The sequence below is a fragment of the Artibeus jamaicensis genome, unplaced genomic scaffold (assembly GCF_021234435.1).
Source record: "Artibeus jamaicensis isolate MK-2021 breed Jamaican fruit bat unplaced genomic scaffold, CSHL_Jam_final contig_3126, whole genome shotgun sequence".
In the NCBI taxonomy this organism is placed as follows: domain Eukaryota; kingdom Metazoa; phylum Chordata; class Mammalia; order Chiroptera; family Phyllostomidae; genus Artibeus; species Artibeus jamaicensis.
The window spans coordinates 16686373-16710642 of record NW_026521723.1 but is presented as its reverse complement, the minus strand read 5'-3'; the positions used below and the strand labels follow the sequence as shown (position 1 = coordinate 16710642).

The window sequence follows — 24270 nt, the reverse complement described above, 5'->3', positions numbered from 1 at the left end:
CTTTCCTTTATCCCTTCCTTCCTTCCTTTCTTTCTTTTTTTTTTTCGGCACAGTTTAACTTTCACTAAATCTACCAAGTTTTTACTTGAGGCACATTGTTTCTGTATAAGGTCATTTATAAAATGTTCCTTTTGGTGCTCCCACACTTGTAGGCCACTAAAGCGGGTGCAGCATCTATGATTCACTACATGGTTCTGATATCAGCTCGCTTGGTGCTGCTCACTTTGTGTGGATGGGTGCTTTGTTGGACACTCGTCAATCTCTTCCGAAGCCATTCAATCCTCAATCTCCTTTTCCTTGGCTACCCGTGAGTATCCAGTTTTCCCATTTTATTAGTAAGTCTTTTAAGACATTATTTGGGTCATGCGATTGATAGTATAAAAGAGAAGAAAATGAAATTTAAGTATAAACCAAGAGTTCAGAAAATTGGAAAAATCAGTGAGTAGGGTGACCCTATAGTTTATTTTCTAAATTGGGATACAATTAGACATAAACCAGGACTGTCCCAGGAAAGCAGAGGTATAGTTCTCCTGCCACTAGAGAATATATTTTAATTAGCTTCGGTCACCACATAAAGGCTCCTGGTTCTGACTGTATTGGCACAGAATGGTGGCTGATGTTAGGTGAATGAACTGGCTCAACCAGTTTTACCATTTTGGTCAAATTACTTTGAACTTTGGGTTCATGTAACAGAAGTACGCCATAATGAAACCCTATAAACTTTTTGACCAACATTTTATTATGAAACAAAATATGTCAGCATATGCATATCAGTAATTAGTTTGATATTTATAGTTTTCTTGAAGTAGAATTTTATACAGTGAAGTTCACAAGTTTTGTGTACATTTATGAGCTGTCATAGATACCTGTGTGACTCAAACCACTATCCCAATGTAGAACATCATCATTCCAAAGGTTCCTTTATTCCTCCTTCCGGTCACTTCCCACCTTTTGCCTCCCAAAGGCCACCATTGTTTTGATTTCTTTCTCCACCATAGATTAGTTTACCTGTTCTAGAATTTCATATAAAGGTATTATGCAGTATGTACACTCTTGTGTAAGGTGTCTTTTACTCAGCATATTGTTTTTCAGATTCATCTGTGTGGTTGCATGTGTCAGTAATATTTTTTTAAAGATTTTTATTTTATTTATTTTTAGAGGGGAAGGGAGGGAGAAAGAGGGAGAGAAACATTGTCTGGTTGCCTCTCATGCGCCCCCTACTGGGGACCTGGCCCACAACCTAGGCATGTGCCCTGACTGGGAATCCAACCAGCAACCCTTTGTTTTGCAGGCCCGCACTCAGTCCCCTGAGCCATATCAGCCAGCGTGTGTCAGTAATATTTTATTGTGTAAATATACCACAGTTTATTTTCCTAATTTTGGATGTGGGTTGCTTCCAGTTTGGGGGACTTTCATTAAAAATGAAACTGTTATGCACATATTACATGTCTTTTTTGTAAGGTTGTGTTTTCATTCTCTTGGGAGAAGTATCTAGGTGTGGCATTGCTAGGCTATAAGTTAGGTTTATGTTCAATTTTATAAGAATCTACCAGACCTTTTCCCAAAGAAGTTGTATCATTTTATCCTTCTACCAATTCTGTACGAGTTCTGGTTGCTCCACATTTTTGCCAACATTGATGTTTCCTGTTTTTCTAAATTTAACCTTTCTAATGGGTGTATAATGGTATCTCCTGATACATATTGGCTTATTAAACTAACTACTTTGCATGGTTTAGCTTATATACATTTGGCTAATACTTTCTTTATTGTACGTTAGTAGATAGCAAACATATATTGAGCTCTCTTTATGTGCTAAGTGCTGGGCTAGGTACTTAGAAACATCACCTCATGAAACCATCTCAATAACCCAGGAGACAGTATATTTAATCTGCTGTAACAGATTCAAAATATTAGTAATTTTAAAAGATTAGAAATTTATTCCTTTTACTGTACAGTGTGTGGAAATGATCTTGGGTATTGGTGGCAGTGCCCTGGTGTCTGGACCCTGCTACCTGAGTCTTTAGTAGGTACCTTTACCTCAGCTAAAGAGTCTGGTGCTGTGGAAGCTCAGAACAGTGGCTACTGGCAGTGAGCAGTCTTTGCCACAGGTAGAGGCAGAGTAAGAGATTTAAAAACTTTTCCATGGTCAGACAGTGAGAGAGAGAATATCAGGTCTTTTTTTTCCAGAGCCCTTGTTAATCATTACATACAAGGGAGAACCCCCCAAAACCCCAGAATTTATTTGTAAAAAACTTTGTGTTTATTCTTACATGTTTAAACTTCAGTTACCTTCAAAGTACTGTCCATCTGATGCAACACACCTATCGAGATGTTTTTTTCTACTGCTCAAAATGGTTTTTGAACTCATCGATTTTGATGCCTTTTAGTGCTTCTGCCTTTTTTTTCCACCTCTTCCACATCAGCAAAACATTTCCCTTTGAGGACTTTTTTCATCTGGAGAAATAAATTCATGTGGGGTAAGACTGGGTAAATACGGAGGGTGAAGCATGGGGGTAAGGGGTCATGCTCTTTTGGATCAAAGTCTGCTGAACACTCAGCACAGTGTGGGCAGCTGCACTCATAAATCACCTACCATGAAGTGGGCAAACACATTGAAAGAGTCTTCAAAAAAAATTCACTGAAGCCAAACACAGCCTCTTGAAACAACACCAGCTGGTACACTGATATAGATAGGTTCCTAGAACACTCACCTGGTGGGGGAAACCTGTACAAGAAGGTTTCTTCACCCTCCAGAAGATAATTCTGGGGTTTTTTGGGGTCCCCCTTGTACTCTATATTGAACAGTTCTCAAAGTGTGGTTCCCAGAACAGCAGCGTTCGCATCTCTTGACAGTTTGTTAGACATAGATATTGTCAGAATCCACCCCAAATCTACTGAACTGAACGGTGGGAAGTAGAGCCGAGCACTTTGTCTTTTAACATGCCTCCGGAGGATTCTGCTGCTTGTTCAAGTTTGACAATCATTGATGTCATTTATGGGTCTGAAGTATAAGCATGCATTTATATGGGTAGCCACATAGTATAAATCAAGGCATAATCAGATTTTATGGGACCATCATTTCAGTCTCCTCTCCTACCTGTACCCTACACTGCAGTTTGTGTTTCAGCAGTGTTGAACCTAGAGCCTTCTCCGGTCTTTGCAATTTTGTATAGGTGTGAGTTCTGCCTGAAGCTTCTGTGTTTACCTGCTCCCACCCTGCTGCCCCAGGGCACATTCACAGTGGATACCAGAGCTGCCGCTAACCTTTCTCTTACTAATTAAGCTCATCCTTTTTCCCTCTATAAAAAACTATAAACGAGCGACACTTGTTAATTTTTAAAATAAACTATATAACTAAATCTATTTTCATTTGCTATTTTCCACATCCGAGTTTTTGTCAGTAAAATGACCAGTTTATTTACAATACCTCAGTTACAATGTAGAAGTTACCTTAAGGACTTAGGGGAGGTATTTAAAATGTTTTTAAGGAACCAAAGTTTGGAGTAACTATAAGAAGTTATGAAAAGTCTCAAAAATATTCAGTTATTTAACCAGGTTTATATTTACTTATCATTCGTCTGGAATTTTTTCATTAGTCCATCAAATATTTATTGAGTGCCTAGAGCAGTTTCAGCCACTGCTCTAGGCATCAAGGATACAGCAGGGAATTAAGAGCAGACTAAAATCTCTGATTCACGCTGTTTACATTGTAGTGAGGGAAGGATAGGAAAAGGGGGGAAAACACAAAATAAAAAATCTAACGAACGTGAAAAATATGGAGTTGTAAGTTCTGTGGAGAAAAATAGCCTGGCAAGGGTTACTCCCACTCCTGTGGGAGTGGGGTGGGTGACGTTGTGGAGAGGCAGGGGAACCCCTGACTGAGAAGGAAAACTCAACACGAAGGGCAAGCCATTGAAAATTACCAGGTGTAGGCAAAGATCTGTGTAGGAAAGTGCTTATTCCATTAAAAGTTATGGTAGCTGGAAATAAACAGCCTAAGTTTCTAAAAAGAGAAAAATGGGTAAATTATGGTACATCTATCTGAAGATACTATGACATCTTTAAAAATTGTTACAAAAAATATGTAATAATAGAAAATGCTCAATATACCCAAAGTTAAAACAGCAGGCTACAAACCAGTTTATATGGTATGAGGCTTAACATACAAGAGAAAAAAATACACAGTTTGCACCTAGTTATAAAAAGTTATAAAAATGATTATTTCTAGGTAATTTATATTTGGCATTGTGATTTTGTATAGTTTTATTCATTCTACAGTGAATACGTATTACGTTTGTGGGAAGAAATTAAAGAGCTTCCCCCCAAATGAATTACCGTCAGTAAAGAAAGTCCCCATTACATTATGTTCACTCTGGTGACTCTTTTAACAACATACTTACAAGATCTGTCTTAGGTGGCATCTGTGGTCTCACTTCATGTTCACCTTTTTCTGCAGGTTTGGTGTTTATGTTCCTCTCTGCTGTTTCCACCAAGATAGTAGAGCTCATCTTCTTCTCACGGACTATAACTACGTCGTTCAGCACCAGGCGGTAGAGGAAAGTGCCTCAACTGTGGGTGGCTTGGCCAAATCCAAAGACTTCCTCTCCTTATTGTTGGAGTCTCTAAAAGAACAGTTTAATAACTGCACACCCATCCCCACCCACAGCTGCCCTCTATCTCCAGACCTCATTCGAAATGAAGTAGAATGTCTGAAAGCAGATTTCAACCACAGAATCAAGGAAGTTCTCTTCAACTCCCTCTTCAGTGCCTACTATGTTGCATTTCTTCCCCTGTGTTTTGTGAAGGTAAGTGGTTCCTGGCTTTTACGTGCTTCCTGGATTTGTGTGTGAATGACATAAACTGGGTGTTTCTTATTTAATTCCCCCTTTTCTCTGTCTCCCCTTTGGCAGCCTGGATGGTGGAGTTCGGCTGCATCTGGAGTGCACTAGTACCGCTCCTGGTTGGCGGATAGGTATTTCCATATATGTGATGCACCCGTGGTGGTCCCCTCCTTTTTTCTTTTCCTTCCTTTTTTTCCCCCAGTTTCCTGGGAGAATAAAATTTGTACTTATAATAGAGTCAGTATTTAGTAGGTTAAAAGAGTACTGAGATTTCAATATCATTTAGCCTACTGTGGTTGATCTTAACATGGTTATCAGGATTTCCTTGATTTTAATCTAACTTTTGTCTAAACTTCAGTTTACTTCAGTAGAAAAGAAAAATGGTCTGGATGTCACTTGGCCCAAAGTCTTTTGGGACATTTTAGTGCCCTTTCTTCACCCATTGAGAAGCACGTCTGCAGCCGGAGTGATCATTCACAGAGAGCCCTCACTTCTTCTAGAAAGGAAGCACTTAAAACATAATCGCCTCTCCCTCCCAGCCCTAACTCATACAGTCAGAAAGTCAGGTTGAAGCATTTGGAGGAGCCTGCTGGTGAACTTTCTGCACAGACAGCAGGACAACCAATGCATGTGTGACTCAGTGTGGCATTTGTCTGCAGGGCATACGTACACACACCCATCTCTGCCTTCTTGCTCACCAGTGCATGGATCATTTCTCTCTTCTGATCTCTTCCAGAGTACCCAGTACTATGACATGCGCTGGTCGTGCGAGCACCTCATTATGGTATGGATCAATGCTTTTGTCATGCTTACCACACAACTACTGCCATCCAAATACTGTGATTTGCTACATAAATCAGCCGCTCATCTGGGCAAGTGGCAGAAGCTCGAACATGGGTCCTACAGCAATGCTCCGCAGCACATGTGAGTAGGCCAGAGGGTAAAACCACGTAACACCTCTCCACATGCTGCTGGTCATGTTTATTTGCTTTGTATGTCATTCTTGTTCTTGGCTTTGAACATTTAGTTTTTGGTTTTTGTCTACATGGATGCTTGTCATCACTCTAAACTGAACACAGGGGACGTTAACTCATCTCCACCGCCATCCCTAGTGCCTCCTTAAATGCCTCCTACTTGTCAGCTGCCCAGTCACTCTAGAAGGCCTGAACTCTCGAAGGCCTAATTTGTTTCCCAGTCTATCATCTCGGAGTTTGCTTTTAGTCTTAACCCTTCGGCCAAATTCAGAGTCATGATCTATTTTTAATTCTCTTTAGGAGACTGTAAGATTCATCTTCTCATCTTCATTGCTGTAGCTAAATGGTTGCTAGCTTATCATCTCACACGTAGGCAGTTGGAATTTGCTTCTCTCATCTTTCCTTTCTAATAAATGCAGATTTGTTCTAGTCATTTTCCTGCATTTTTAATTTTTTTCCTTTATAAAATTGCTAATGAATATTTCTCTGCTTTTCTCATTTAAATGTAAACTGTCCCTGATTGCTTACTGAGTATTCCTCTCACTGTGTCCCCTTATCAGTCATTTCTCTGTCTGGTTCCTATGGTCCAAAATGGCTAACGTTAGAACCCTTTTATTCTCCCATTGCTGAGCCTTCATCATGCCTTTCTCTCAGATCTGGACCATCCTCATCTCCCCCCTTTTTATAATTTGAACATTTCACAAATTTCCTCACCTAGAAGTTCTTTCCTAATTAAGTGGGACAGATGGAGGTGACCTTCCCCTCCCTTCTCCTCCTCACAGTCCTCCCTTCAATTATCTGCCTTGATGTCTGATACAGATTAGCACAGGCCTTCAAGATCAGGAACTGAAAAGAGATTGGGCCAGGCTGAAAGAAACCCAACTGTGGGCAAAGGACAAATTTCAATAAAAATTGAACATACAATCCACAGTACTAGTACTGTACATCTTCAGGCTCCTGATGGCACATGGCCATGAGGTGTATCATCACTTTAATGCTGGTAAGTGTGAGCAAGGCTGATGGAACATTTTCTGAGCTGGGAAAGCTTCAGGGTGCTAGAATTTTTTAACATATCTAAAATGCTGTCCCAGTTCTTTCAGGAAACTAACTTTTCCAAAATCAGGAAGAGATGAATTAACTTAGATTTTTTTTTTAAAGCTTAACCTGAAAATTCCCATCCCTACCCCAACTACATTACATTGGTCCTGGAAAGAATGAAGCTTATTCCATAACTTCTTTTTCCTAGAGAAACCTCTATAACAATAAACCAAGAAAGCGGTAAAAAGAGAAGTCTGTGTCTGTACCTCGTGTGTGTCTGTGTTGTTCCATAGAGCTTCTTGCATATACGAAGCGTTAAAAGTATGTGATAAACTGATTTTCTGTATAGCTTTTTGGGTTGCAATTCTGCAGTAAATGTCACGCCAGCTTGACAACCTGTGATTTTCTCCCCTCCTCTTACAGCCTTCCACTTTCTCTTCGTTGTTTGTTCCCTCTAGCGTTGCCACTGGTAGACTCTGCTCACTTGAGATTGAGATGACAGTCTACTTGCTTACACTTGATTTTCTGGCTCATAGATACCTTACTTACGTTTTTAGTTCTGCCCATTCTCCTAAGCCTCTTAGTTCTTTGTCATTGATTTAACTGTATCACTTTGTAACCTCTCTCTACTGTATAGCAGTGAAGTTATAATAACAAATTCTTTTTAACTCTTTCCAGTTTGACCATAGGAGACTCTCTTTTCAGAATTCAGACAGATGAAGCTTTGAGTACTTAATCTCTTCTATAGAAATATAGCTGGCGTTGCCAGACACTATCTTATCTGTAATCGCCAATATGCTAACATTGCATTTCTTTCTCCCTTAGTTGGTCAGAAAATACAATATGGCCTCAAGGGGTGCTGGTGCGACACAGCAGATGCTTATATAGAGCCATGGGGCCTTACAACGTGGCAGTGCCTTCAGATGTGTCCCATGCCCGCTTCTATGCAAGTACCACTTATTTCTTTTGAAACATACACTTAGGGTTAAGTGTTAGAAGGCCATCATGTGTAAGCATCTAGCACAGTGTGAAGCACATATAGGAAATTACAGTGATATAATGTGATTATTGCTTCTATACTAATGGCCTTGGTTCTTTGGAAATGTCTTCTGAAAGGCAGTTTGAAGGTCAAATATCCAGCTTCAGTAGCTTGACTGGTCTAGTTACATTAGAAGTTATTGAGTCTAGTAGTATTACTTGATTTGAGTAGACAATTATTTAAGATTTTCCCTTTTATCTTATATTTTTTATGTTTAATAGTTTTCTTTAATGGTATCCTTATTATAATGTATCTGTATCCTTAAGCAGTATTTAGTACAGTAATGTAATATGATGCTTTGGGGTTGGCTTTTTTTTTGATATTTGTGATATGTATCATCTTAAAATACCTTGACTTCCTCTTTGAAAGTTAGACAAATGCCGTGATCAGCAGCCTAACTTTTACCTTTTCCTGAATTAAAAGGAAAAAAGGCTTAAAAGTTAAAAAGGAAAGCAATAGATACCTGCTAAAACCCAGCTTCTCACCCATTTGAGTTTATACCTTGGGTTATGTTCCATTTGATCTTCATTTTCCAGAAATTCTGACTCTAGGGGGCAGAAGTATTTACTTATAAGAGAAAGGCCAAGTGATCGGTGGGAGTGGGGGCAGCAAAGGTGCGTGCAGGGACCATTCTTACTAAAAATGCCGTAGTGCAGCACATTGCCCTTGAATGGAGGTCGTAGTCTAAGAGAATCGGAGATCGTTTTTTTTTTTAGATACTTTTTTTTTGACCCTTTCTCTCATGTTCCTTGTGAAGGTACATGAACTTTTGGTTCTACGGGTGTTCACTACTAAAGGCCTTTTAATTAAATACTGTGAACTTGCATCAGGGCAGGATGCTTGTAAATGCCATGAAGAGGGGGCGGGGTGAGTTGGGAGGAACATGTGGGAGGTAAAAGACCCTTTAGTGAGGAAACTACAAGCATCTCCTAGAGTCCTGTGGGGTTGTCTGAAGATGGAGGAGTAGACTTGAGTCATAACTGCTTGAGCATTTGGTTTCTGCACAGAATATTTAATTCATCCAGCTGACTTCCAGAAACCATTAATTACTTCTGTTGGTCCTTGCTGTCCCCTTGAAACCTATAATAACCAGATGTTTTATTAGCATTTTCTGCTTGAAAAATAAGTATTTTCCTTGCTAGCACTGGGCAGTTGAAGAATCAGGTGGAATCCAAAGAAGGAGGATTAGGGAAGTTAACTTAATACTGATTGTGCGAGACCAGACAAGTAAATCAGTACTTCTCAAAGTGGTCTTTGGGCCACTTGCATATGAGTCACCTGGTTCACTCTTTAAAACCAGTGATGGGGGTCCCAACCCCAGATTTCTGAATCAGAATCTGTGAAGCATCCAGGAATTTTCAGCATTGACATGTTTGGAAATGATTCTTAGGCACATTGATGTTTGGTAGCAGTCATTTAAAATGCGCCTCTGGCTTATGGCTCTTAGAATGTCAAGCTTGTTTTTTAAAATTATAATTGTTATAATTACCACACAATCTGAAATTGACTGAGTCCTTTTACAATAGGATATTAATTCTGAGCCAATTTTAGACATGATATTACTGGATATCATGTAATGAAGCCCAGATTAAACATTTTCTTCCTTCTCACAACAGAGCCTGAGGAGCGTTTTGCTGCCTTTCAGAGCTGTCGTAGTCATTTGGCTTTATCCTCAGATTAGAGCCTTCAGTTCTAAATGATTTCTTTTAGATGTGACATACTACCATTACCATAACTTGCAACCTGTGACCTCTCTCTTTTTATTCATAATACATTTTTATTAGTAAACCAGAATTTAGTTTCTTAGAGTGAAGAGTTTGGTTGGTGTGAAAGCAGTGAGACCTGTTTTTGGCCAAACTCCGTTTATGACTAGTTTCCCCTTTCTTTCTTATTGTCCTGTATTTCTGCACTCTGCTTTTCAGTATCCAGGAAAAACAAAACACCAGAACACTTGGTGTAGAGGATTTAAGTTAGTGATTATGGTGGGTAAAAATAGTTTTAAAGAAAAATTAGCCCTGGCTGGTGTAGCTCAGTGGATTGAGCAGAAGCCTGAGAACCAGATGGTCACTGGTTCAATTCCCAGTCAGGGCACAGGCCTGGGTTGCAGGTCAGGCGCCCAGTAGGGAGCATGTGAGAGGCAACCACATGTCAATATTTCTCTCCTTCTCTTTCTTCCTCCCTTCCCCTTTCTCTAAAAATAAATAAATAAAATCTTTTAAAAAAAGAAAAATTAATAAATTTCTGTCGTATATGTCAGTTTGGCTTGGATCAGCCCACAAAGTCACATTAGATTTTAAATGGTTACATCTTAAATGGCTGTGTAAGTACTGCCATCATGTCCTCAGTTTTTGCCTCTTGCAAAGTCTAAAATATTTTCCGTTTGGCCCTTTATCCAGCTGTTGTCTTAGATTGTTATACTGTTGGTTATCTCAAATAAAATAGATACCTAAAATCTAAGAAAAATCTTTAGAGGCACAGTTCTTACCAGTATGATCCCTTTTTGTATCTCAGGGGCATTGAAATAAAATTTATTTCATTATTCTTTGAGCAAAAAAGGAAAAGGTTTGGGTCTCTACTGTAAGAAAAAGCCTGGTTGATACTCAATAATCAGATCTGTCTGTTACTACATATCGGAACCTGCAAATATGAGATTGTTTTAGGAAAAAAGCGAGAATAACTGAAGTGTACTTCACTGTGAAATAACATTTGCTTTTTGATTTCCTTACAGTTCCTATTTCATCGTCCATTAAGGCTGTTAAATCTGCTTATCCTCATTGAGGGCAGTGTCGTCTTCTACCAGCTCTATTCCTTACTGAGGTCGGAGAAGTGGAACCACACGCTTTCCATGGCTCTCATACTCTTCTGCAACTACTATGTGTTATTTAAGCTCCTCCGGGACAGGATAGTGTTAGGCAGGGCGTACTCCTATCCACTCAACAGTTATGAACTCAAGGCGAACTAAGCTGCCTCTCAACGATGAGGGAGAACTCAGATAAAAATATTTTCATACGTTCTATTTTTTTCTCGCAATTTTTATAAATATTTAAGATATTTTATATTTTGTATACTATTATGTTTTGAAGGTGGGAAGGGTAAGGGATATTAAATGTATCCATAAACAAGGTGATGTGATCTTTCATGTGTTAGTATATTCAAATAATATACAGATGAGAGGTGTGCCTCTCCAGTAAAGAGATTGATTTGTTTGTATGGCTCCAGAATAGCTCATTCGTTTATGAACACAGCTCATATACCACTTGATGTAGTACCTTTGGTGTGTCTCCTTTGCTTTCAGTCCTTCTAGTTATCTTCAGTCCCCAGCTGACCTTATTCCTGCAGAAAGGAAGATCAGTGGAGTTGCCTGCCCGCACCCATTCTCTTTCTCCGGCCGGCAGATAGAATTGGAGTACACGGGGCAAGGAGTAAGCTACATGTAGTCCTAAGTGGGATTCTCTTTGTTGCCTACTGGGAAGAAGCATTTCTGGAATAGGAACTCAGTGATCTCTTCAGCGCTGTGCCATTTAAATGTACTTTTGAATAAGCTACTATCTGAAACTCAGGATATTGCTGTCATTTTCCCTGTTCCTTTATTTCTTTTTCCTCTAAAGATTAGCTTTTGATTTTTAGCTGTTTGAAATAATACTTTTTAAGACAGAAAGTCTTTATGAATATGCCCACCCTCATGAAGAAGATGGTGTATAGCCAGATCCATGGGAGAAGGTGGGGTGCAAATGCCACGTGGGCTGGAGTGTGGGCAGGTCAAAGACACTGAGTAACTGGAAGAATGGGCAAGTCCACTGATAGGCAACCAGGGATACGGTTTAGCGGCAGCCCAGCCACGGTGGCATGAGTGGAAGTAAATTATAAGAATTATAATTCTTATATTCTATGTCCTCTGGCAATTTGGTCTGTGCCCAAAATGTGTGTGTGTGTTTTTTAAATTTTTTAAATTTATTGATTTTTTAGAGGGGAAAAGAGAGAAACATCAATTTTTCCACCCACCGATATGTTCACTGTGCCCTGACCAGGGATCAAACCCGAAACCTTGGTATATCAAGGCAACCCTCTAAGCAACTGAGCTATCTGGCTAGGGCCAAAATGTGTTTTTAATTTCATACTTCAGAACCTTCGTGTGTGTGTGTGAGCGTTAACCTGTTTCAGTCCATGTTCTTGAGAGGTGATGTACTCAGTCAGTTGATGTCACTGGTCATCTAAGCTTCTGAGGCCTTGTTTTGAGAGCCTGAGTATATTCTTATATATTTCTGTGCTTGGTTGGCTTTTTCACACTGTGAAACTGGTGAAACACAGTATGACTTATGAAGTAAAAAGACCAGTCATGTAATTCATAACTGGATCCAAAAATAATTCTTGCAGAAAAACTCAGCAGATTTTTAGTGAAGGCAGCATTGTGAGTAGTAGGTATGTATACAGCTACCTAAGGTGACTGTGATGTTTAAATTAACAACTTTTTCCTTAAATATTTGGATGTGTATACTTTTTTTTTTTTTAAGTTAAACTGTTTGGCATTCAGTCTGAGTCTATTCAGCCATTTAAAAAATCTGTATCAGTGCTCTTGCTGGTGTGGTTCAGTGGACTGAGTGCCGGCCTGCAGACCAAAAGGTCGCCAGTCTGATTCCTGGTCAGGGCGCGTGCCTGGATTGCAGGCCAGGTCTCGAGTTGGGGGTGTGCGAGAGGCAGCTGGTCAACGAATCTCTCGTGCATTGATGTTTCTCTCTCTCTTTCTCTACCCCCTGCCAAAAAATTTTTTCCCCCACAAAATCTATATTGACTCCTAGGCACTATGTTCGGCGCTATGTGAATAAGCACTGCAAGACCCTACCCTCATAGTTTTCAGTATGGGAAGTAGGGGTGTAAATTGTGCCATAAATGAGTTTATAATATAATGTCTCCTGGTGGTGGTAGTAAGTGTGGTAAAGAGAAAATAAATCAGGGCAAGGAAATAGAAAGTGCAAAGAGTGGCATTGCTAGAAGGCATCTATAAAGAGATGATTTTGAGCAAAGTCCAGATGAAGCAAGGCTGAGCCAGATGAACCAGATGAGCCATATAAATAGCTTTGAGGAGAATCCCATGTTACAGTAACAGCAAGGGCAGGGCCCAGAGGTGGGAACAATTTCAGCATATTGGCAACATAGTGAGATAACCAGTGTGCTGGTTTTTATAAAGTATTTCAACCTAAATGTTGCTCTTGGAATGGGGGAATGTGGAAAATTGCCATCTTTATCATCTTTCCTTAGGATCTTGAAGGTATGCTCTTGACTAGCAAACATTTTGATGAGATTTCTTGATAGCTAAAACCAACTGGGTGGCCTGGGCACAAAGATGTTTCATAAAAATGGTTCCAAGTTGGATCTTTCACTGAAAAGCAGCCCAGGTAACTGATCAGAGATAGTAAGCGGACATGATTTTGACCTGTCTTGGCCATATCCTAAAGGAACAGCACAGGAGAACCAGAGGCCAGGTTGGCTAAACATATGACAGCATATAAGAAAAATAAAAATTTTGGTTAATGGAATTGCAAAGTGCTCCCCCCTCCTTCCAGATAGGACAGCATCAGGGAGGTGTTGCCCTTCAGTTAATCGTGCTCCTGTTCATTTACACTGTCTTCGTAGGTGCCGCATTCAGATGGGGGAGAGGAAAATTACTAGGTCACGTGAAAGGAAGGGCACCATCTTTACTTGGTGATAGTAGAAGACACATACCCATTAAAGAAGGGCCTTTTTTTTTTTTTTGGTAATTGTTAATATGCTGGGAAGTTAAATAGCGTGGCGGGGGGATAGTATAGCAAAAAAACCAATTGGGTGAATGTGGGATACTGAGAAAGGAAAGAAGATGCTTGACCAGTTGTCTGGGTGGCTTTAGGTGAGTAAACGTGTTAGGTACAAGCACAATGGAAATGTTTCTGAACCTTCTGTTTACCCTGGTTCCGTGTTGTATGCCCTGAGCTTCTGCTCCCCGTCAACCACCCCTGCCCCACTCCCCGTTTGTTTGCTGGGTGATTATGTGCCAGACACTGGGTGACAGTGATGTTCAGAGTTCATTAACTAATTAATGGAGGGCAGACAAGTCAACACAAAGCTGTTCAGTAAAGGAAGCATATCCAAGAAGTGAGGCAGAAAAGGGAGCAATCAACTGCTTGGACACCTTGTTTGCAGCAGTAACACGTGATGCATTTGGAGGAAGACTAGGTGTTTGCCATGTGGGTGAGGGAGGTGGGGTTTATGCAGTGAGAACAGTATATACAGAAAGTTAGGCATGGATTTGCACTACGTATTTAAATACATAGTTCGGTAATACTGGAGAGCTAGGTGAGGAATAGATTACAGAGAGCCTTGAATTCCACTTTAAGAGGTTTGGATTTTTGTGTCCTGTAGGTCACGGGTGGCCCTTGGACAGTGCGTCAGACCCACTAATTCAAAATTTTGAGGGTGAAGTCCAATAATATGCACCTCCCAAAAGTAATTCTTAAGCAGACAGCCCTGGGAACGTTTGTGGACAGAAGACAGCTAATGAAGATTTTAAACTGAAGGATTATGACCCAAAGGATTCTCAGGTCAAGGGTTCTCCAAGAGTAACCAGGAGCATCAGCATCATAAAATTGGGAACTCGTTAGAAATGGGAAATTTCAATCCCTGCTCTGAACCTACTGAGAACTCTGGGTGGAGTCTGTAAGCCTGTTTTAACAGTCTCCAGGTGATTTTGAAGAGAATCCCTATCCTATGTTAGACTTTGACAGCAATAAGTAGGGGAGGTTTGGAAAACGGGAGGATGCCGGTGAGACCGCAGAGACTGGTTAGCCAACCATTTAATGAGTCCAAGCGGGAGGCATTGGAAGGTGGGGTTTCACCACTGCATGGGTGATAGAAAAAGCCATGGGTGTGAATAGGAACGTAGGGAAAGTATGTGGAGTGGAAAGAGAAGGAAGGGTAGGATTCTGGTGAACATTTAGAGGAAGAGGCACCTTTCAAATGAACCAGACTAAGAAAAGGGAAGTAATCCAAAGAAGTGAACTAGTTTCAAGAAGAGGAACAGTAAGCAGTATCAAGTATTAGAAAAAAACTCTTGGATTTGGTGGTTAGACCACTGGTGACTTTAGCAAGAGAAATTTTAATGGAGCAATAGAAGTGGTGGTCAGGCTGCAACTGGTCCAGAGTAGAGAACTGGAATAAGTAATGAATGTGAAAGAGGGGTTCTGGGAACCCCAGAATTCCCCTCTTCTGGGAATGTGAAAGAGGGGAGCCCTTGGGAACAGTAAGAGCACTTCCTCTGAGCTAGAAGGGTTAGGTTCACACGTGGATAAGGGGAAGTGGCAGTGGGAGATGGAAGAAATACCTGATAGCGTCAACTTACGCTGAAGAAGCAGTAATCGGTTTGGGGGGTGGGGAGTCCACGTACGAAGGGATTGGAACAGCCTTTGTGAGGTTTGGGAATAAGGCCGCTGCTGAGGTGGTAAACCATAAATTTCCAAAGGCTCTTTTGTACCATGGTTTTATGATCAGTGTAACTCAAAAGGGAGAGTGAAAGAGTAGAGAAGATGGGCGGTAAGGGTCCTGGCTCTAATTTGGAGGTTTGCCAGGCGGGGATGGCTGAGGGATTAGCAGTGAAGGGAGTTAAGGGTTGAGATGAGAATAGTTGAGCTGATGCACCTCGGGGTCTGGGAAGGCTGGGGCGCAGTCTGGTGGGGCTATGTCTGTCAGAAAGAGCAGGAGTGGACCAGGCATCAGTGATCTTGAGCAAGTAAAAGCAAAAAAAAGGAGCAAGGATAGGAGAAGTTCTGAGAATGGAATATGACTATAATAGGACCACCAAGTTCTGGGTTGTGAAACAGTCCGGTGTGTGACCATGGAATAGCCAAAATGGAGTAGAAGCAAGAGCTGTTAGCAGTTGTGGCAAAGGTGTTGGGTGGGTTTTCCTCAGGAATATTGACGTCATGCAGAATGAAGGTGGGGCATGAGGTAGAGAGGAAACGGCCTGGTGCTGGGCCGTTGGAAAAGCTGGGACGGTGACCATGTCGTGGCCACAAAGAACGATAAAAGTTAAAATAGCTGGATGCCATTCGTTTCAGTAAAGGATTTTGTGTGAAAGGGAAAGACAATGGTGCAGAAGTGAGAAACTGGAAAACATCTCAACTCTTTGTAGTCTGTGTAACTTGGGGAAAATGTGCAGCCTTTTTGTTCAGGGAAAGAAATGGAGTGTCAAGTGTTACTGAAGCCCAGGAAGTGGAAGCAGCATTCAGTGAAGAGACTGTAAGGAGGAGTCCAGAACAACTGCTGGAAACATTAGGAGTGGCCCCAGTTGGGGTGGGAGAGGGCACTCGGGAGGGAGGAGCAGAGGACAGGGCACCTGGGAGTGTACAGGGGAGAAAGGCACGCAGGGCCATAGTGAAGGCTGACGGGAGCCGGCCTGCAGAGGTGTGAGGTTCTAAACAGAATACTGTAACCAAAATGTTGGTATTTTTATTCCCTTGGCTATGATATCCTTCACTGCCAATACAGCTGGCTCGTGAGCCTGGATTGCATAATTGTTTTTCTAAGTGTCCCGTTTCAACATACTGAGTACCGCTCTCCCTTTTTTGGTTGTAATATATGCCAAGATTACAATTTTTTGCTTTTTTTACCCCCCAGGCCATCAATAAATAGTCACTCAAATGAAAGAATAGCCCCTTTTGATTGATTCAAATAATAGAAAAACTCCAGTTCACTTCTGTGTAGGTGGACCTAAATTTCTCAAGCTCTGAAGCTGTGGAGTTTTGAGAAGCCATAGCTTGTTCGTTCTCTCATTTTTCCGTACAATATGCACTGATTTATGCTGCATATCTTGGGTGATGCGTGTGATCGCAACTGTAAGAGAGGAAGTTGCAAGTGTTTGACAATTACTAAGTGATAAAATGAAAACAAAAAAAATTTACTAAAGCAAATCATCAGGAATTTGGCTGTGAAACTAAACCCTGACGTTAAAAAAGAAAAAGCCCGACCTCAAAGAGAACAATAAGCCCGACGCACATAATACACCCCCGCTGTGGGTTTCAATGACCGCATGTCCTCCTCCAGTTCATAGCGCCATCATAAGCATTAATTTTATATCATTTATTAGAGTACATCTTAAAAAGCATAACAATCTGTTTTAATTACACTTAAATGTCTCTATGGATAGGTTTAATATTTATACTTTTTAATTAATAGAAAAACATTTTGATTATATCTTTGGAAACATCTGTTAAGCTCAACAAACAGCTGAAATCATTTGGCTTTCTAATCAACTCCTTTGAAAAAGTGCTTCTTTACCTTGTAGAGTTATACACCAGGAAGTACTGTGACATTAAGTTATTGCAAAGCATTGTGATTCCTCCAGTAAAATGCATGGCTATGTACTTCATGGCTTTCTCCTACTTAGTAACCACCTCCTTCAGCCTCGTAGAGAAGTGATCTCTGCCTTGCTCATAAATGTCCAAGCTACCAAGTGATCTGGGAGCCAGTCAGTCTCTGATGTTCCTCAGTTTTATCCTGTTGGGCTGACACTGATCTCAGGCAATTCGCCTCCTCCTGTCTCCCACTCCTCTTCATGCTTGGAAAGGTGTTCACTCCCTCTCCTGGCCTGTCTTTGCTGGAAAAGGTGCCGACGAGGACACATTCTTTGTTATTCCGCATTGTGAGCTGAGCTTCCTGTTGGAAGTGCCTGAAATTATGCTCCTGGCAACACTTAACCCCAAGATTTATATTGTCATCGGATAGGACAGACTGTGGTGGAGTCTGGCTCTAATCAATCCTGATGGGAATTGGACCTACTGGACCCTCTCCCATTGCAATCCCAGATAACTGAATCTTTGTTCCCCTGTCCCTCTTCAGGGAGGAACCCAAGGCCTGTGGTGCACAAATGACTGTCCCTTGCAGTTTTAGTCAAATGTGATTACCATGTGCTAAACATTAGACGTGAAAGTAATAGTTTACCTTGGACCTAAAATTCATCAACAGGAGTTAACCCCTTCTGTGATGGCGGGAGGCTCTGAAACCACTCAAGACGTATGGAACACTGGTATCACCTTGCAGATTTGCAGAGATCCAACAGGACTTCACAACCAAACCAGTTAAGACCATGCAAAACTATACTTACTTACTACTCTCTAATTTTTGTAATGATCAAAGCAAAAAATCTATCTCAGCACCTGAATGTCTCCCTAGCACTTTCTATTGGATTTGCGGTTGCCTTTAATTTGATCACAGTGACTTGAACACTAATAATCCTATTAAAAGATGCTAGTTGCTACATTTTCTCCCTTCCACGTTCATTTTCATAACTTAATGGTTTGAAATCTTGCTCCTGGTTCTTTACAGGCTGTTTCACTTGCTATCATCCCTTCTCCCCCTTTTCATTAGACTCTTCAAGAATTTAAGAATTCTTAAATACCCAGTGCAGTATTATTAAGCTCTTGATAAATATTTTCTGTTGAGGGGAATGATGTTTACATTTTTAATTTCCCCGGGATCCAGAATTTTGATGTAATCAATGTTTAGAATTTTAGGCTAACAGTTTAGAATTTTAGCCTAACCCCTTTGGGCTTAAAGGGGTTCTTGGTCAGATCTCTTCATATTCCATGTGAAACAAAATAAAATCCAATTCCCTCTATCTAGTCCATTTGGGGGAAAAAAAAAAAGGTTGGCCTGTAAAGGCCATTTTGTCAATAAATATAGGTTATTATCTTAAGCAACCATTGACGCTGACAGGAAACACTTCAAATCCAACATTTAATATCAGCCGCCACCCCCCACCCCATTTTGAGGACTGATGGTTGATTCGAAGTCGCCCTTAGAGAATGTGATTCTGCAGCCCTTTCTAGGGCGCTCCGTAGATCCTGCTAAAAACAGCAGCGCCTCCCCTGTCCTCTCCCTCCCCTGGGGGGCTCCGATTCCCAACCAGCCATTCTCATTTCAGTCCCAGGTGGGTGACCGGACAGGTAACCTCAGGACACTTGGAGGAACAATCTCAGGGGTGATATATAGTAGGTTTTCTTTGCATCGGAATGGAGTTCCCTCAGCGCCAGGCTGTGGGAAGCGCATGAGCACGTGTGTGAGAGCTGCCGGGCTGGGAGGCAGTCAGAGGAGAGGTGTGCACTCCAGCAGCGCCACACCCACTGCGGAGTGAGTCCGCTCCCTAGGCCTTCTGTACCGACTGCCCAGAAAGCTCGGAGTAGGAAGTATCTCCAGACAGCGGTCATTGTGTCACATGATGATGTCCACACCCCCACCACGCTCCTGAAGATGATGCCACAAACGAAAGATGCCAGTCTCAGGAACATGGTGGCCACTTAACAAATCAACATGGGCACCTCAAATTGGACTCACGTGTTAACATGTAAATAGTGGCTTCTCAGTCTATGCCCAAATAAAAACATTCTGTACATGTTACAAAGATTTAAAATAATAACAAAGTAGTTTAAATATTCCATTACTCAGCTCAGAGTTCTGATGGTGATGCAAAGTGCAGTTCCCTTCCTCTATCACATTCTAACTGGAACGTGACCCTCATCAAAGTGTAGACTCCACAGCCCACTGAGACTGATAGAAAGCCTGTCTGCCCACACTTGCTGATAAGGCCGGAATGTACTTTTCAAATCTCCAGAACATGGCCTTTCTCATCTGTCACCACTATATTTCTTCACTTTGCTTCCCCAGGGGGGAAAATGCTCTACTCCAGGACTTTTCTTAGGGGTTGACATCTCGTTGGCTGTTGGTCTGATGCCTTGCTCAGCTAATGAGAATGCAGAGACTCCGACCAACGGCCTCTTGATTGCTCCCCCTGCTCACTCACCTCAGTGCCTCTGAAAGCAGAACTCATCAGCTGGCCTGTCCCTGCCGGAGACGTGTACCCCTGTGATAGACAGTGGCTTAAAAGGTATAGGGTGAGATTTCAAAACCGTTTCTAAGGCTTATCAGGCAAGAAGGGAGAGAGGACTGTGTGTCTGTTGCAAGGCACCAGCTTCCAGTTTCTCACTGGAGGAGATAACTTTAGTTCACCTCCTACCCAGCCCAGCAGACCGCCTTGGTTGTGAGGTCTGCCCAGAGGTACTGCTGACTCTTCAGAGAAATTTCTGCAATGACTGAGCTTCTGTACAAAGTTCAACCAGACTTGAATCTGAGAGGAGGTGCACAGGGCTAAAAATAGGTCTACTTTTCTTTGTTTTTTTCCAAACAAGATAGCTATCTTAGAAGGTGAAATGTTGATAACCCTGATGGGGTGTGCTCCTGTGAGGCCCTTTATGGGGAAGCACCAAAAATCTGCCAGCAGGTTATTAGTTCTTTTTCCTCTCTGCAGCTGAAAAGGAAAGAGCCACTTGAGGTTCTAAATAACTGACATAAAAGCAGATTGGTTTATTGCTTCTGCTTTTAAACAGACAGGAGAAGGGCAAGTCTGAGTGCCTGGGGTGGGTGGGGGTGTGTGTGTGGAAGAAACAGAGCCTCAAATCTGTCCTTCGGCAATGCGGGGAGCAGGAGGGAGGGACGGGCCCACTGGCTAACACGAAATGCATGTTCAGCAGGAGAGCCAGGGGCCATCAAGTGGTGGGGAAGGCCGCCCTGCCAGGGCTCTTTCCCCACCCCTCCTGGAGCTCTTCCTTCTCTCTCCCCCACTCCCGTCCCAGCCTAGTGTGTAAGAAGAGGGAAGCTGACCTAGACGTGCTTTCTGCTAATGCCCCACCAACTGAACATTCACCTTGGAGAGTAGCTCTGCCTACTTGTGAGGCTTTTCTTTACGATGACACCGTTTTTGGCCTGTGATATTGGAATGAAAGCAGATCACTTCACTATTGTTTACATAAAGGAAGACTTGACACATTTCTCTAGGTAACCCTCAGCTCACCACCCACCCTGTCCAGGTGCTGGATTTATAAGTCAGAGGTCAGAATAGCGGCCGTTTGAGTCCCAAATTAATAAAAGCCAGAGCCAGAAATTCTTCATAAATTGTGCCAGTCTCAGAGTTTCCTCTTGCGTAGGGTTTTCTGATTTTCTAGGCCGGTACATGGAGCCATCTTGGGCAGGCCAGCGGGAATTTCAGGGAGGAGCAGGAGTAAATCTGCCCACTGGGAGATCTACGTGTACATTAGTTAGCTTTTCCAAATCTGCTTCTATTCCGGATACTACACTTTTACAAAGCTTATCAGAAAACTGGTCTAAAAGAACACATGCTTTAAAGAGCATTAAAAAGCACGAAGTAAAGAGGCTTTCAAACCTCAGTAGCAACATTTTTCAATAGACAAAGGATTTCTCTTTTCTTTCAAAAGTCATTATCACCTCCAGCTCAGCACAGTAATAGATAATGGCAAGGGGGGGAGTGATGCGACACCCAGACGAGCCCCAATTTTCTCACCGGAGGAAGCGTTTCATCCTCTTCCTTACCTGACTAATTAATAAGTGGCCAAAAGGCTGAAGAGAAGCAGCAGCCAAAATAAGCCCAAACGTGGATAACCTGTGTCTGGACTAATGCTAAGTTGGCCCTGTAATAAGTCCCAGACGAGTCATGGCTTTTTTTTTTTCAGACACCAGCAAATGACCTGGAATCATTCTATTTGCCTCCCACTTCTTCCATCCAGAATCACTGATCTCCGCTGAGGCTGGTAGAAACAGCTGGTTGAGGTCTCTAGTCTCTGGCCGTTCTTCGGAATGGTCATTTTATTCCTAAGCGTAACCCCTTCTGGCGTGACCCACGTGTTTTCTGCCAACTCCCCACAGAGAAGACCAGGGGAAACTGTCTGGGTGGGACTTCTGATAGGAGACAGCAGGACCTTGGAATCGGTCACTGTGGAAGAAGGAGGCGGATGGTCCATGATGGGGAAAGGAGGGCTGAATAAGATTAGGCTCTGAGGTCTTCCTGGCCTTGACCTGTGGAAAGGCTTAGAACTCCCTGACGGTCGCTCTATTTTGGAAGAAAGAAGGTTGTCCCCAGATGGCTCTGTCTCTGACATGCGCTTTCGGCACTGCACTGCTGCATCCTGGGTGGACAGCGGGTTAGCCAAACCTGGTTCTGGGGAAAGGGGTGCAGTGGCATCCGCTGGCAAGGACTCCATGGCTGCCGTGTCTTGCTTTGGTTTCTCTTCCTTTGGGCTTTGCAAGGAGGAGAGAGAATCATCTTTGGCAGGTTTCTGAAAAGTCCCACCAGCTGAGCTGGGTTCCTCCTGGCTCCCCTCCAGAGGCTGAGCACCCTCCTCCCCTGGGCTCTGAGAGGGCAGTGGCTGTGGGATCTGTGTGTACTGAATCTTGGGTGGGATGACTGGGACGGCCCTGGCCTGGCACATTTTGACCATGAAGGAGGTTCTCACGGCTGATACACTGACGGGAGCTGAGTTACGGCGGCCTGTCCGGGCATGAGCAACGATGTCCAGGTCTTGAGGGTCCTGGGAGTAAACCCTCCAGGGGTCTACTTTACAGTGAGGTGAAGTCATCCATGTGACCTTTGGGTCTTCTGGCTCAGGGACCTGCATTCCAGTTGAACCAAATGAGGGCACGTTCTCAAACTGGAAGAAGTCAGCGATGGGAACAGCAGCATCCAGGTTGAGGGAGGAAGGCCTATTTTTCCCTTTGGGGGGCCCACACTCAGTGCTGTTCAGCGGTAACTTTGGGGGATGCTCCCCACGTGAGGTGCTGTCCTGTGCACTAGGTGAGCTCTCCTTGCTGCTCTCTGGTCTAGGAACGCTACCCTGCTCAGTATGAGGGTCGCCATGTCCCAGGGGTGCCCCCAGGTCCTTTCCCTCTGCTGGGCTGACAGGGCTGGTTTCTGCTGGTTTAGGCTGCAAACTACCTGGTTCCTTCTGGCTGGGAAGAGCCTCTGTCCCTTTCAGGCCAGAGAACTCTCTGAAGGCTCTCAGGGCTTTCTCATGCCATCCAGTCAGCTCTCTCCTGGCCGCCAGGGGCTGCAGAGGGTCAGAATGCCTCTCTGCTTCAAGATTCACACAGCTGCTGGAGGAAGGAGCTTCAAGAGTCCACTGGCTCTTAGCCATGGTTTTGCTATCTAGAGAATGGCTCTGACGGAGGCCAGGCCTGTGGGAGAGCCTGTTCTCTAGTCGGGGGCCCTGAGGGCCCTGCACCTGGGCTTCTTGCACATTTTTCAGGGTAGGGGAATGAAGGGGACTCGTCACCCACTGGGGCTCCTCCCAGGGTTCCACCATCTCCAGGCCATGATGGGCAATATCTGTCACAGTGTCGTCTTCATCACAGTCTGAGGGCTCCTGTACTGAATGGGCTGCATCCCCTTCCCCTTGTGGGGACATCTCCACCTCCTTTGCTGGGCTTGGAAAGCCAGAGCCCTTTCCATCAGGAAGGGCATTCTTTGACTTTTGTTTCTCACTTTGTCCTGGAGAGGACTTGTCTCCCTGACAAAGACCAAGGATCCCAGGACCGCCTTTGGACTTTAGCTGGTTTATATATGGATTTGTCCTCACATTCTTTGATGAATCTTCCTTTTCAGGCTCATCCTTCAATTCCTGGACTTGAGGTGCCTCCTCCAGAGGAGTTGGAGGGGGTGGAGCAGGCGGGATCAGAGGAGACAGGTTCCCTGGGCTTCCCCCCTTGACCCTTGCTTGTGGAGAAGCCCTTTCAAATGGAACAATTTCCAGAGAAGCCAGGCTGGTGGGATCTGGGCGCTGGCCCTTCTCAGTCTCAGATCCATGGAGACTGCTAGTTGTCTCTGACTTTTCTCTATTGGCTGCTGTGGGAGCCCCCTGTGTGCTCTGATTGGCTGGATCCCTAGTCCACTCCTCCAGAGGAGTGGAGACTGGAGCTGGGGTGGAGACACACGGTAAACTCCCAGGTGGCTCGGGGGGAGCAAAAGGCCTTGGACTGGACTCAAAAATGGGTTGAGTTGGGCTGATGTTTTGAGCAGGTGGTGGCAATGAGGACAGCTCCTCCTCAGATTCAATGATTTTTAGCTCCTGTTGAATCTCAGGCCAGATCAGGGTGCTGGCCAGATCATCTTCATCCTGAAAAACATCAAGAAACTGATTGTTTTTTTGAACCAAAGACTCTCGGGGCTGTCATCCTCACTGTCTGCCAGGAGAGCGAAGGGAGTGAGCCGTGCCAGGCTATGCTAACTCAGCAAATAAAGGACACAGCACTAATAACGACTGGATATTTATTCAGTGCTTATCATGTGCCGTAACATACAGGCTGCCCTCCACGTGTGGGGTTCCACACCTACATCGGTCACCCAACCCCAGATCGGAAGTACTGGGGCTGGGTAAATGCTACCTTGTTGCTGACATGTACTACGTAGTTAGGCCTATGAGATCAGTAGTGAACACGTACAGATGTTTTTTCTGGTCATTATTTCCTAAGCAATACAGTATAACAGCTATTTACATAGCACTTACATTGT

At 43.1% G+C, this 24270-nt stretch overlaps 2 protein-coding genes across 2 annotated transcripts in view; one reads left to right on the top strand and one right to left on the bottom strand.

Moving 5' to 3' along the window:
* TMEM39A (transmembrane protein 39A) overlaps nt 1–11692 on the top strand; it is a 29197-nt gene extending 17505 nt beyond the window's left edge. The window contains exons 5-9 of the mRNA XM_037158747.2: nt 153–307; nt 4457–4805; nt 5578–5765; nt 7679–7799; nt 10621–11692. Coding sequence (XP_037014642.1) covers nt 153–307; nt 4457–4805; nt 5578–5765; nt 7679–7799; nt 10621–10854 — 1047 coding nt within the window. The 3' untranslated portion in view covers nt 10855–11692. The remainder of the gene's footprint in view (nt 1–152; nt 308–4456; nt 4806–5577; nt 5766–7678; nt 7800–10620) is intronic.
* A 5290-nt stretch (nt 11693–16982) lies between these two features.
* ARHGAP31 (Rho GTPase activating protein 31) overlaps nt 16983–24270 on the bottom strand; it is a 101174-nt gene continuing 93886 nt past the window's right edge. Inside the window, exon 12 of the mRNA XM_037158725.2 lies at nt 16983–23875. Coding sequence (XP_037014620.2) covers nt 21461–23875 — 2415 coding nt within the window. The 3' untranslated portion in view covers nt 16983–21460. The remainder of the gene's footprint in view (nt 23876–24270) is intronic.